At 44.1% G+C, this 13628-nt stretch overlaps 1 protein-coding gene across 1 annotated transcript; it reads right to left on the bottom strand.

Moving 5' to 3' along the window:
• Positions 1-868: 868 nt before the first annotated feature.
• Positions 869-2197, bottom strand: LOC147964836 (dehydration-responsive element-binding protein 1H-like). The gene has a single exon (XM_087527629.1). It carries the CDS (start codon positions 2128-2130, stop codon positions 1396-1398), a length of 735 nt encoding a protein of 244 aa, XP_087383755.1. The 5' UTR covers positions 2131-2197; the 3' UTR covers positions 869-1395.
• Positions 2198-13628: the final 11431 nt, after the last annotated feature.

Here is a 13628-nt window from a genome sequence, read left to right as displayed (position 1 = left end):
ATCTCGTGCTGAACCGTAATGCCTAGTCCCTCTACTTTACGTACATCGCATGCGCAAGCGAGAGGTTATTGCTACTGAAGGTGGAGTGTCGTGAAAGATCGGGCCTCAACAATAGACCGGATATCACCATCGAGGTTTTGTCTATATCACTTTCCTAACACCTTACAAAGTATTCATTCGGTGACATAAAATGGTATGTGTGACCAAGCCTTATTGATGAATATGTTTTTGACTTCTTTATCGACAAAACCTTCATTACTTGCCGGTTACAATAGAGCGGGCATAGTAAAGCATGCTTTTCCCTACTACTCCCTTCGTTCGGAATTACTTGTCTTGAAAATGGATGTATCTAGATGTATTTTAGTTCTAGATACATCCATTTCCAAGACAAATAATTCCAAACAGAGAGAATAGTATATTGCATCTTCGTTTTGCTTCCTTGCGATGTCATTACTTTTGCCGTGCTGCCTTTGGCTTCCTTGTCCGGAGGACCATATGCACGGCCGCACGGGAGAGCACACATCGAAACTACACTTCTTGCAATTGCACAGGGTAGGCAACAATAAAGTTTTTTTGGAGCGTCTTGACTGTCGATGTGTCTGTTTCTATGTGATTGATTAATTTCAAGACAACAACGTATGGTTACTTATAGAGTACAATGCCTTCGTCACCATGGCCGTGAGCATGCGAACAAGCGAACGTTGTGGTCGTCCCGACAAATACGTATCCTCGGATCATTTTCCTCTTGTCATCCGTACTTGTGATTGCTTCATACGCTAACAAGATATACGTTCAAGTGTTTATCAGTTGATCTGTTCCATTTCTGGTATGCATACGAAAGCTACTTTCAGGAGCACAGATGTGATGATATTATTTTAGCTTAAAATAATCAAAAAAAATGCTCATTAATCCAACGATTATTACATACTCCTACTGACTGAGTTTTTTCTCCAGAAAATTGTAGGGAGAACCCTGGTAATCTTGCTAGCACTATTTCTTCTAACAATTAATTGAATAAAAAAATAAGGGGATGCTTCGTATGGAACCACATTCCCACTTGGTTCTATAGTAGTAGCAAGTAGGATATACCAAAGGGGCCGGTCGACAAGGAAGGAAGTCGACACTCGGTACGAAGAAGAGTCAAGAGACACTATAACCGCGTGTCATTGTCTCCCTCCGGGCCGGTAGCAGGTGGGCCCACCAGAAAAACTGCTTGTACGTCTTTTTGCCATGAGAGGAATGAGGAGACACGCAGAACCTGAGAAGAAATATGCAGGAACATCATCCATTCCATCCAATTCGATGCCGCGCGCCATCGATGGACTGTCTCGGGACGTGGATCATAATCGAAGCGGCTTCAACTCGAATATATGCTGGAGATTGTTGATATTAGTACTAGTAACTCCAGAGCGCGACATCAGCTCCGGCTCCGCCGTCGGCGCAGTCTCCATTGTCCCAGTACGACCCGGTGGCCACAGTCGGCGGTGGCTCCATGAGCAGCCCCTGCGCAAGGTTCGCGTAGTAGTACGCGTCGGAGTCCGTTTCCCCAAACAAGCAGTCGAGGTCAAACACGTCCATGTCCAGTGCGGCCGGCGCCTCAAAAGCGGCATCAGGGGAAGCCTGCGCCGTCTCTGACGAGGGCACACTGCACACCGCCGACGACGGGGCGGACACACTGGAGGTGACCTCCTGCACCGCGGCAGCGGCACTGGTGGCCTCCGGACGGCGCAGGAAGTCCGCGACGGCCTGGACGGCCGCGCGCCGGACGTCAGAGAGGTTGGTGAATGCGGGCGGCACCGCGAGCAGCCACGCGGAGTCCCGGAAGTTGAGGCACGCGGCGGAGCGGCCCCGGAGCATGAGCATGGCGGCGTCGTGCGCTCGCGCGGCCGCCTCGGCCGTGATGTACGTCCCGAGCCAGAGGCGCGTGCCGCGCTCCCCGGGCACGCGCACCTCGCAGACCCACCGGCCGGCGCTGCCACGGCGGCGCACGCCGCGGAACACGGGGTGCCGCGTCTCCCGGAACTTGGTGCGGCCCGCGGGGCGCTTCGGCGGCCACGGCCACGCCGTCCCGGCGCGCTCGGTAGTGGATGAGGAGGAGGGAGAGCTCGAGTGCTCGAGGCTCATGTCCATAGCTGCTGGCTGCCGGTCGATAGCTAGTGTCTAGCTTGAGGATTGCGCTGGAGTGAGAGAGTGAGAGTGTTACTTAGTGTCGTGCTCGTGCGTGTGCTTATTTATAGGTATGCGTTGGAACCCACGCGGGCTGCAGCTGCGGAGCATGTCGACGGCGGACGGGCGGAGTACGTACTGGCTTCGCCACAAGCGGTTATTCTTTAAGGCGACGTGTCACTCTCTGCGTTCCCGTGGCCCGCGGGAGCTTTCCTCAAGAGGGAGCTTCCTTTCTGCTTAAACAATTAACGATAATGACTGCTTGGTTGGGTCAACTGCTTCCACGTGCTCTCTTTTTCTTAGCACAAGAGATAAATCTTCTGCTCTAATGCCCAAGCAAGCAGGCCAAGTGCCGAACGTGGTTAATTTTCACATAATTTTCTTTTAGAAACACACTACAAATACAGACTCTCACAAACATGTAGATACATTGATCCCTTATGAGTATGCAAGTACCCCTATAAGCGTCCTCAAAAGACTCGGCCGATGGATCTTGAGATTGATAAAATCACATAGACGCCTAGCTTGTCTTTCACTTATTTTTCCTTTCTTTGCGCTATGGACGTTTTCTGGTCTTTGTTCCGTTATCTATAGTGAAACCTTATCCATTTTCATTGATCGTATGGAAAAAAAAACATAGGCACCTCTCTATAGACGAAAATGTTGACTTCCACTCAAAGAATATTCTGCTATATGAGACACAAAATGTAAACCTAAGATTTGATCCCTGTTGGGCTGAGGATATCACTCTCTTCCTAATCATCCAATCACTAGTTGGTTCTCTTTTCCCATGGTAATTTGCCAGACGAAAAATGTATGTGCTATTTCATTAATAAATTTTTTTTACCATTGAGTTCGCATTCTCATTGTTACAAACGGTAAGAAAGATAAAATATGAGCTTGTTTTATAGCAAGAGTAATTAATCGTTATCGTTTCAAGGTTACTCTATTTATTCGTCTTGATAATATTTTTCCTTTTTCACTAGTCTATTAAATAAACTCATGTTTCTGTAATCAATACGATCTCCCGGGCTAATTCGAGGGCACCTAGGAAAATGTTGTTTAGATTTACGAAAAGTTTGCTTGGATTTACGAAAGGGATGCTTGGATTTATTAAAGTTTGCTTGGACTTACTAAAGGGTTGCTTTGATTTAATAAAAGGTTGTTTAGATGTATGCATGATTTATTCCTTACTTAAAAATTAAAAAATTGAATATTCACTTCTTTATTTTTAGGGTCCAAAAGAAGTAGTCTTTTTTATCCATACCTCATTTGATTCATATTATAGTATATGAATACCCTCTATACGTAATATCTACCTGAAATTAGATGATTGATTTGTATTTTGTATTCTATACTAATGTTTTATTTATATATTAAATATGAATTGTTACTCGTTCTATTGTTTGAAAAGATCAAACACACAAATTTTCTATTTCTTTATTTCGTGATGAGTCATATGCTTGCGACAATAATGACATTTTTAATTCTAAATCTATACTTGGCATATAATTCGTATTTCATTAGTCCGAGGGCGACAAAACGGTGAATAAGGGAGCTCCGAGTGCTTCCCTGATGCGCGGTGTTATGCTATGTGGTTGGTGATCGATCTAAGTGCTAGTTCGTTCAAGCGGGGATGTTGTGGCGGCCACTAGTAGAAAAAGGGTCAAACGTGAAGCATATTAGTGCCGGTTCGTATTTGAGCCGGCACTAATGTATACATTAGTGCCGGTTCCAACGGCTAGCCGGGCCGCTTTCATTAGTACCGGTTCGTGGCGAACCTTTAGCATCGGTTCGTGCCACAAACCGGTACTAATGAGAGTGGTGGCAGGATGTTGTCAGACTGGGGCCCCTCCAGCCCCTTTAGTACCGGTTCTTGGCATGAACCGGTACTAAAGGTCGTCCTACATAAACCCTTCGTCCACCCGAGCTCGCTCTGTTCTTCCCCTTTCCCCTCTCCTTTCTGTTTTTCCCCTCTTTCTCTCGAACTCATCACACATTTTGCCCAAAATTTGTCAAGATTTGAAGCCCCCATCCATTCAAATGATCACAACGGTTAGCAACTTTGTCCTTTCATCTCTCATTGCTAGATTAGCTTTTGCAATGCTTTATATAGTGATTAATTTGTGAGTTTAGTAATTTGGGAGGATATATATATATATATATGTGCTAGTATTTGATTTATATGCAATTTGAGGTCAAAAATAACACTTAGTTTGCATATGTAGGTGTGGTTTACTTAGTGCCTTCTAAATCTCCGCCGTAACCACCGTCGATTGCCCGCACCGTCCCGTCGCCGGCACCACCTTGTGGTGAGCCTCTTGTTCATGAAATTTTATATAAAAATTGATGTTTGTGTGATTTGGATATATAGTTACTCGTATAATTATCTTACCCGTACGTTGTTTGTTATACATATAGTGCCATGGTTTTGATATCCGTCCCCGTCAGCCCTCGTCCTTGTTATGATTCAGATGTGGTATATATATTCTCTTCTAAAACTAGTTGCATTTCGTGTTTATGACAAATTATACCCATCAAGTTGACATAGAAATTTTTTTAGGAGGTATGTGAACCGGAAATTCCAACCGACCCTATTGTCGAGAGGTTAAATTTAGTTGAAAGAGAAAACGAGTACTTGAAAGAAAAATTGAAAAGAATTGAGGGGGAGAAGATGGAATTGGAGTTGCGTGTTGCCGATGTCGTCGATGATCACAAGATCAAGATGGAGAAAATGCGCTTGAAGATTAGAAAGATTAGAAAATATGCCATCGATAGTGAGGCTTGGTATCATTATGCTGTTGGATCCATTGTTACCTTAGTTGCGATCTTGATCGTATTTGTTGTTGCATTTAAATGCTTTAGCTAGAGAGTTATTTGTTTGTTGCATTTAAGTGTTGTATGAACTTTATGTATGAACTTGTATTAATTTGGTCTATTCGGTGTTGTGTAATGAAGATGAGCCGGCAATGGATGTACGATGACCGATGCTCTCCCCAGTTCGTTGAGGGCGTGCATACTTTTCTGCTTGCGGCTAAGGCAAACAAGCGGGCGGATGGTTTTATGCCTTGTCCATGTGCTCGCTGTAAGAATGGTCACAATTACTCTACGTCAAGAACCATTCACGTCCACCTGTTTAAGTCCGGTTTCATGCCCCACTATAATGTTTGGACCAAGCACGGAGAAAGAAGGGTTATGATGGAAGACAATGAAAAGAAGAGGACGACGACAGCTATCCTGGCCATGGGTTCCCTGAATACGATGAGTCCTAGATTCTTCTATAGTATTCGATCTTTATTAGCTACCTAGCCAGTGATGTACTCGATATATAATATTCAAGACAATGTATTCGAGATTATATATTATTCGAGACGATGTATTCGAGATTATATCTATTATTTGAGACGATGTATTCGAGATTATATCTATTATTCGAGACGATGTATTCGAGATTATATCTATTATTCAAGACGATGTATTCGAGATTATATCTATTATTCGAGACGATGTAATTTGAATACTAAATTGTTTTATATTTCTTTTGGCATAGTTAAATAAAAGCTATGGCGGACAATACCGACAGAGAGGGAGAACAGACCATATTCGATATAATACGCGGGCCAGATGATGATCAAAATGAAGAAGATTATGACGGCTCCGAATTTCTAAACAACACCGGAGAGGGTGATATGACATTCGATCGCGACGACCGAATTGATGAAGTCATGAACTACGATTATGACAACACCGGAGAGGTATATATATTTATATAAGCAGGCATCTGGTGATCATCACATGTTTTAAATGAGTTGAAGATATATTAACGAATCGATCTTTCTTCTTTCAGCCATCCGGATCGAGCAAATCTTCAGGAAACAGGACGAAACGAGGCCCGAACAAAAAGTTGAAGGAGGGCGTAAAGTATAATATCGAGGCAATCAAACCTAATGGCGAACCATTAGCGCCTAAGAAGATTGCGGACAAGTTCGTTCGTCAGTGCGGAGTTCTTGTGAAGGACCAACTCCCGATCTCCCTTCAAGAATGGAGAGAGCCAGCAAAGCCACGTCCAGATCTCACTTTTGTCAACGACAGACAAAAAAGTCTGCTTTGGGATACTCTCATGGAACATTTCATCCTACCAGATCATTTCACAGAAGCAGATGTGCAGAAAGTCAAGGACACTGCTCTTAGGAAGATGGCGGTTGCATTCAAGAACCACAAGAATCGTGAATGGGACAAGTACGTCAAGGGAGGAAGGAAGACTCCAGTATTCGAGGGAACACTAGAGAATCAAAGTGTTCATTGGGATGATTTCGTGAAATTTAAGGATTCAGAATTATGTAAGGAACGGTCAAGAATAAATAAGGCCAATGCCGCAAAAAAGGATAAGTTCCATAAGCTGGTGCCAGGTGGCTATGCGGTGGGAATGCCTAAGTGGGATAAGTCTGAGAAAGAGATGTTGGATGCAAGTGTCACTCCAGAAACATTGAGATGGCCCCCCTGGTGCAGGACTTGGTTCTATGCGCATGGGGGGGAGTTGGACCCGGAGACAGGCAAAGTTTCCAAGAAGGCATGTCTGGACGGAGCCGAAGATAAGCTACTTGTTGCAATAGAAGAGGCTCGATCCGGGTTGTTCGAGCCCAACAGAGAGAATGACGAGCTTATGCGTGCCCTAGAAAATCCTGAACACCCGGGAAGAAGACGAGGCATGTGCGTCATTCCGTGGTATGAGGGGTTTTCGGACTGGAACGCCGACTACAGAACCCGTGCGAGAAAGAAGATTGCGGAGGAGAAGGAGAGGAAGATGGAGGAGGAGCAGAGGAAGCTCGACTATGAACGCCTTCAAGGCCTAGAATCAGCGCACGCGGACTTGGCAATCAAATTCCAGCGGCAGCAGGAGCAGATCGACTCACTTAGCCAGCAAATGGGGTCTCAGCAGCTGCAGCAGCTAGCGGATGATCCAGCATTGGATACCACCGCCCCATCCATGCCGAGAAGCAGCGTGGGTTCCGTCCCGTTTGACGCAATGCTGGATAGATACCCCGTGGATGTCATTGCGGAGAACACTAACTGCGAGCTACACTTCAAAATTAAGAACATATCCTTGAAGGTGGCGGACGGCGTTGCTTATACAAATTCCCCCGATGCAACCTTTCATTGCAACCCGATTCCAGCAGGCTATGCTCGTGTCGTGGTTGATGAGGTGGTGGACCAATATTCGGGGCTAGAGCTTGACATTCCTGGAGGTGACGAGGAGCACACACTCGGAGATGCCAAACATCGTATCATCCTATGGAGAAAGGATTGCATCATCTTTCGAAGGCCACCGACACCGCGTCACCCGACTCCTCGTCGAAGTTTGCCACCGAGTCAGCAGACTCCCGCTCCTCCAAGTCCACCAACGTGTGAGGCCACTCCTCCTCCAAGTCCGGCAAAGTGTCAGGCCACTCCTCCTTCAAGTCCGACACAGCGTCAGACATCCACTCCTCCTCCAAGTCCGGCACAACCTCAGGCCACTTCAAGTCCGGCACAGCTTCAGGCCACTCCTCCTCGTCCAACTCAGCCCCATCAGCCGTCTCCGCCGCCTCAGCAATCGCAGAAGAGACACCCCGCAGCTATGGTGCGTAGCGGTACGAGTCGAGGTCATAGTACAGGAAGTACAGGCGGAGGCAAGCGATATAAATATGGTCCAAACCTCACTACTCCTCTTCCTGAGAGGGCTTACAACAGGACCGAGGAGCAAACCAATGCCATAGTGCGGGCAGAAGTCGACGCCCATTTTGGACCAAAACCGCTACCGTCGCCAAGGGAGAAAGTGCCTGTGGAAGTAGTTGACCACTTCATTCGTATGGCTCAACCACCAGCTCCTAAGCCTATTGACACAGACTATGAGCGCCACATCAGGAAGTTACATCGACAACGTCTACAGAAGAAGGCGAGCTCGAGCTCGAGCAAACAACAAGCAGCTGTCAAAAAATGCGGGAAAACCGTTGCCCAGCTGGGAGAACAGGCGGCGCAATCGACCCCCCCCCCTCGCTTGTTGTGCCGCGAACAACACGTGACAGTACGCGCGCCCAATATTATTGTGGGTAAACAGTTTACGTTCCTGAGGTGGGCGATGTGGTAATAACCCAGGAGCATATAATGCAGGCTGAAACTCTCAACATCACTGTTGGACAACTCCTCAAGATCGAGGACATGCATGTGCTTACAGAGGAGGAAATAAAACGGAAATATGCCCGGGGCCAACCTTTGGTCAAGCCAGAAGAGGTCAAGAAGCTCCCAATGAGAATGTATGAATTGCATCAATGGTACATGGACATTACCAAGAGATCCGATCGAGAGTCCCTCATGGTGCAAGTCAAGAAGGATCATTACTACCATGAGAATCCTGTGACCGTTGAGTATTCTGAACTGTTTCAGTTATACAATCAAGACGCACTCGACAAATCTATTGTCAGTTGCTATTGTCTGTAAGTGATTTCTTTCTGTAATTTAAGTCTCAAGCTAGCTGTAGTGATCCTTTTGATCAATCATTACCTGTAATTATCCTCACTATATTCTTTTCTGTGGTATTATGCAAGATGAAGATGTATGAAATGAGAAAAGGTGGACGCTATGGCATTGGGTTCATTGACCCAAACACCGTTAATGAATACACATGGAAAATAAACAAGCATTATGAAAAGCAGGTAGAGGACAGTATGCTAGAGTTCTTGAAGCGCCTCAAATACAATGAAGATATACTACTTCCTTACAACTTCCAGTGAGTCACACTTTCTTGTACTACAAATTCTCTGTTTTTGCCTACTAGCTAGCTACATATTTTTGCTTACATATGCCCGCTTAATTAAGACATGCAAACGTGTGTGCATGCAGATTTCACTGGATCTTGTGTATCATTAAAGTTGACGCCGGAACAGTTCAAATACTGGACTCACTACTCAAAGCAAATAGTGACTATAACATCTTGTTTGGGATAGTCAACAGGTAATTTCAATCATTATTAACTATATATCTCGTCCTATTTAGTTCGTCATTTCATGATATGAACTATTTAATAACCCCTTTATTCATTTTCTTTGTCGGCGGACAGGGCTTGGGCAAGGTTCATCAGCGTCACGGAAGGCGAATGGAAACGACAGCTGAAATGGTTTTGACCCAAGGTAAGTAATTAAGTAGTACTAGCTAGCTAGCTAGCTGCCATATCTTTAATTATCATGCTTGATTAATTATTATCTGATCAAATTAAATTCCATTCTCGTAATAAAGGCCCTGAAGCAGGCGCAGGGGATTGATCTGTGTGCATTCTGCGTTTGTGAGAACATTCGCATGATGGCGTCCGAAAGGAGCAGATCTCAAAGACAGGAATGGGTACGCTTGTCAAAACACTATTCATAATTTTTACACCATTATCGATATCTAGTCACACAACTAATACACATGCATATTGATCTCCTTCTTAACAGTTCAAAGAGGTGCGGGACAAGCTCCTAGAAACGGAGCGTGTAGAAGCACTTCAAGAGGAAATAGCGGGATTTTTGCTCGACCAGGTCATAAATCCGAAGGGAGAATACTATTACCCGCTACCGTCCCCATCGACCAGGTCATGAACCATTTCCAATTGTCATCGTGCTCCGAAGGCACCAATTAGGCTAATGCCACTGGCTCCGAAGGCAACATGCATATGTAGGAGAAATTGTATATAGCTATACATGTGTGTATGTGTGAATTAATATGGTGGTTTGTGAGACATTGATGATATATATATGATTGGTTCTACTAGAAATTCTATTTATATATATATATGCATAACGTGTACAATGTGTAGTATCGTAAAATACCAGCAAACGAAAAAAAATTAAAATGGAAAACACAAAATTAAATGAAAAAGAAATCATAAAACCAAAACCCCCCAAACATTTTAGTACCGGTTGGTGTTACCAACCGGTACTAAAGGGCTCCCGGCCCCCGGAGCTGGCTCGTGCCACGTGGTTGCCCTTTAGCACCGGTTCGTGCTGAACCGGTACTAAAGGGGGGGACCTTTAGTGACCACACTTTAGTGCCGGTTATGGAACCGGCACTAAAGGGCTTTACGAACCGGTGCTATTGCCCGGTTCTGCACTAGTGGGCGGCGGCCTCCTTGCGGCGGACTTGTGTCCTTGGGCTTCATCGTTGCGTTGATGTTGGCTCTGGATTAGCAAGAAGCATGAGAGGTTGTCCAAGACCGATGCCAATGATGATCTACGTTGTCGGCAAACAGGTTTGACCTTGGCAAGCTACTTTGGAGGCTTGAAAAGTTGGAGATTAGCGGTGGCCGCTACGGTGGTGTTGAAGGCAGGTGACAACTGTTGGCATCAAGCTTAGGAGATTCTTCGGTTTTGATTTTAATTACTCTTCTTGGATGGGTGTCTTTTGGGCTAAAGTCGTCTACGTGGCTTGTATATACTTTACTATATGAGGAGCATTACCTTAAAATTTTGATAGTCTAGAATATGCATATGCCTTATAAACTGAAAAGGAGAAATTATCAATTATCAAGCCATAGCTTTTTTTAATATATGTAGAACTATTAATATGGATAGGATGGAGTAGATAATTCAATTGTACTCTTGATAAGAGTGTTTTCTATTTCGTCGGTATCAATTATGATTTTGAACCCCAGGCATAGGGTGTGACATTGTTGTTATCTACAAATATACTTCCTCTGTAACTTAATATAAGACGTTTTTTTACACTATCATGGACTCCAAAAACATCTTATAAAAGTAACAGAGGGGTTATAATTTTTCTAGCTAGATTATACATTGCAAACAAACAAATTTATGTTACTTCCTTGGTAAATATGGAACTGTTATTTTTGGGAGTATATGAGATGCTTATGTGTGCATGTGCGAGTGTAGCCACCTACAATTATGTTTTATTTGTGAAAAATACTATCTTGTACTAGTAATGGTTACTCTCTATTTTCTTACCTTTAGTATTTGAACCCTGATAAGTGTTGAAGAAGCAACTCTGAACGTTTTCGATGACAAGTTTAGTTACACGAGGATGACAACTTTCGCATTTTAGTTTGTTTTTGATAGAAACTTGTCATGTGCCACTGGAATTTGCCATCCTTGCGTGACTGAAATTGCCATCAAAAAATGTCAGGACCGGAGTGTCACGCACCTAATGTGTGACACTTATTATTTGTGTTCTTTTATAGGAAAGAGTAGCGAGCATATAGCGAAAGAGGATTTGTAGCACCTGGGTGCTCCACCTCCTATGTGAACATTAAGTTTGAAAAACTACGAGAAATTTGAAGAAAAAAAACTGGGATTTTGGGATACCATACTTAGGTGTTCGATCTACTTCATTGCGAAATTTCGTGAAAAAATACCAGTAAACGTATTCGTGGCAAAAAAAATCCTAATATAGAGGAAGAAGAAAAACTGTTTGGATAGATTTTTGTTCGGACAGTATTTTCTTCGCCACAGATACGTTTTCTGGTATTTTTTTCACGAAACTTTACACTGGATTGGAAACCCAGATTTGATATCCTCAAATTTCAGACTTTTTAAAGAAAAATAGTAATTTTTATATTTAATATTCATATAGGGGTCTGGAGCACCTAAGAGCTCCTATGTATTTTTGGCATATAGCGTACTTTTATGACCTTATGATCCTTGACTTGACTGCTACACATCTGAAATCATATATAACAAGATTTGTGGATCGCTCATCCCTCTTGCCGTGGGATATGTATAGTTAGACTTGATGGAAATTCGGGGAACTTAACATACACACGCACACCATGTTTCGGAATGAGGGTAGTGCACTTTACTGCAGGGTTCACGCTTTTGATTTTGCATAAATCTACATTTTTGTATGTACTGCCGATGCACCTACTTATGTCGGTATCCAGTTTATGTCCACGCCGTTCCCTATACTATCATATCGACTCTGCATCTGCACCCCGAGCACTATCCACTTCGCCTAGTATATCATATAGGATATGCCTAAACACTGTGAGAGTGGCGATGGCATGGACGGGCTCTCGCGCTCCTACTAGCTGGACGAACGAATCAATAACGCTCGCGTACTGTATTCAATGCGAGCGTACGGAGACAGGCCGACTGCATACGTCCAGTAGTAACGTGCGAAGACGGAACTGTGTAAAATAACGGGTAATGCCGGACTAGGATTATGATATTCCATTGGTACAGGTATATGTTGGCACTGTAACAACGTCCGCCTTGTGCATCTGTAAGGCAGACGCCGTGTGCGGAATGGATACGTGTGTACCAGATTATGGGACCATGGTCACCCGACCGACGCTGATAAGTAAAAACAAATCTATTGTCTTTCTTGGGGCGCCGTCTAAGGCGAGAAGCTCATGGCTATGGAGATCGCGACCATAGGACACAATGAAAGGAGAGAGCAGAGGTGTGTGTGCGTACGAGTTCAGAGATGTCTGCACCTCCTTCGACCGGTCTACCAGGCATGTCTCTTCCAGCTCTGCTTCGGATGCCCCTGGAGGCGCCAATCAGCAGGAGCACCACACGAGCAGTAATCCAGAGCATGAAAGTTTCTCCCATAGAGGTTCTTTGATCGCGGTACGTACATATCATCTTTGGACTGGTGTTCTCCCCCCTTGTCATCTTCTAGTAGTGAAAATGCAGATCTCAAAATGTTGACTCCGCATGCAAGCTTTAGTTCACAGTAGGGTTGATGGCGTGTCAATGGCGGATGGAGATCTCGAAGAAGAACCTGAAGTTCAATCCCGTCTCTCAGTTGTGGAAGAGGGGGCTACATATGATCCCGAAGATCATAGGTTTGCCGACGATGATGACTGCACTCGGACGGGCAACTGCTGCGAGTCAACCACGAAAGTCACCCATGGATCCACACCAACCCAGCTAAGCAGGCAAGGCTTCATGCATAAAAAATCTATGGTCGGTGATTAGAGTTGATAAGCTGAAGATAAGTGCGCTAGTAGGTTTGTTTGAAATAATAATAAAAACAGGTTCCGTTTTACGTGCATTAGGATAGAAATGCTTGTGCTAAGAGTGGTATACTGGTAGGTTTGTATGGAAAATAAATTTAGGTTCCGCCTTGCTCGGATTTTAAGTTGAATTGTTCATGATAAAAGCATATGGCTGTTCATTAAATTATGGACCTTGTTTGCCTGGACAACCTTGTATTTTTTGTCATAACAACACTAACAAGTCCCATAAACACATCAAACACGCACATAATAAACCATCCCTGTATGTACATTTGCTGATTTTTCCTTGGTGTTTTTTTCAGTGTTGAAAATAATGGCAAAAAAAAAAAAGCTTTGCGTTGTTTGGCACATCCAACTGCTACATACAAACATTCAGGACGAAAAAATATGTGACATTTCCACATGCGAAAAAGTAAAATGAATTCAAACACCAACTGTTACCAGGAAAAAATATCTCCTAATTTGTTTTTTC

Source organism: Triticum urartu, chromosome 6A (genome assembly GCF_056163025.1).
Source record: "Triticum urartu cultivar PI428250 chromosome 6A, HENAU_Tu73, whole genome shotgun sequence".
Taxonomy (NCBI): domain Eukaryota; kingdom Viridiplantae; phylum Streptophyta; class Magnoliopsida; order Poales; family Poaceae; genus Triticum; species Triticum urartu.
This window is presented reverse-complemented; position numbering and strand designations above follow the sequence as displayed.

Excerpts from the sequence above, each read along its gene's own strand:
- LOC147964836 (XM_087527629.1), bottom strand. The coding sequence starts at position 2,130 with ATGGACATGAGCCTCGAGCACTCGAGCTCTCCCTCCTCCTCATCCACT.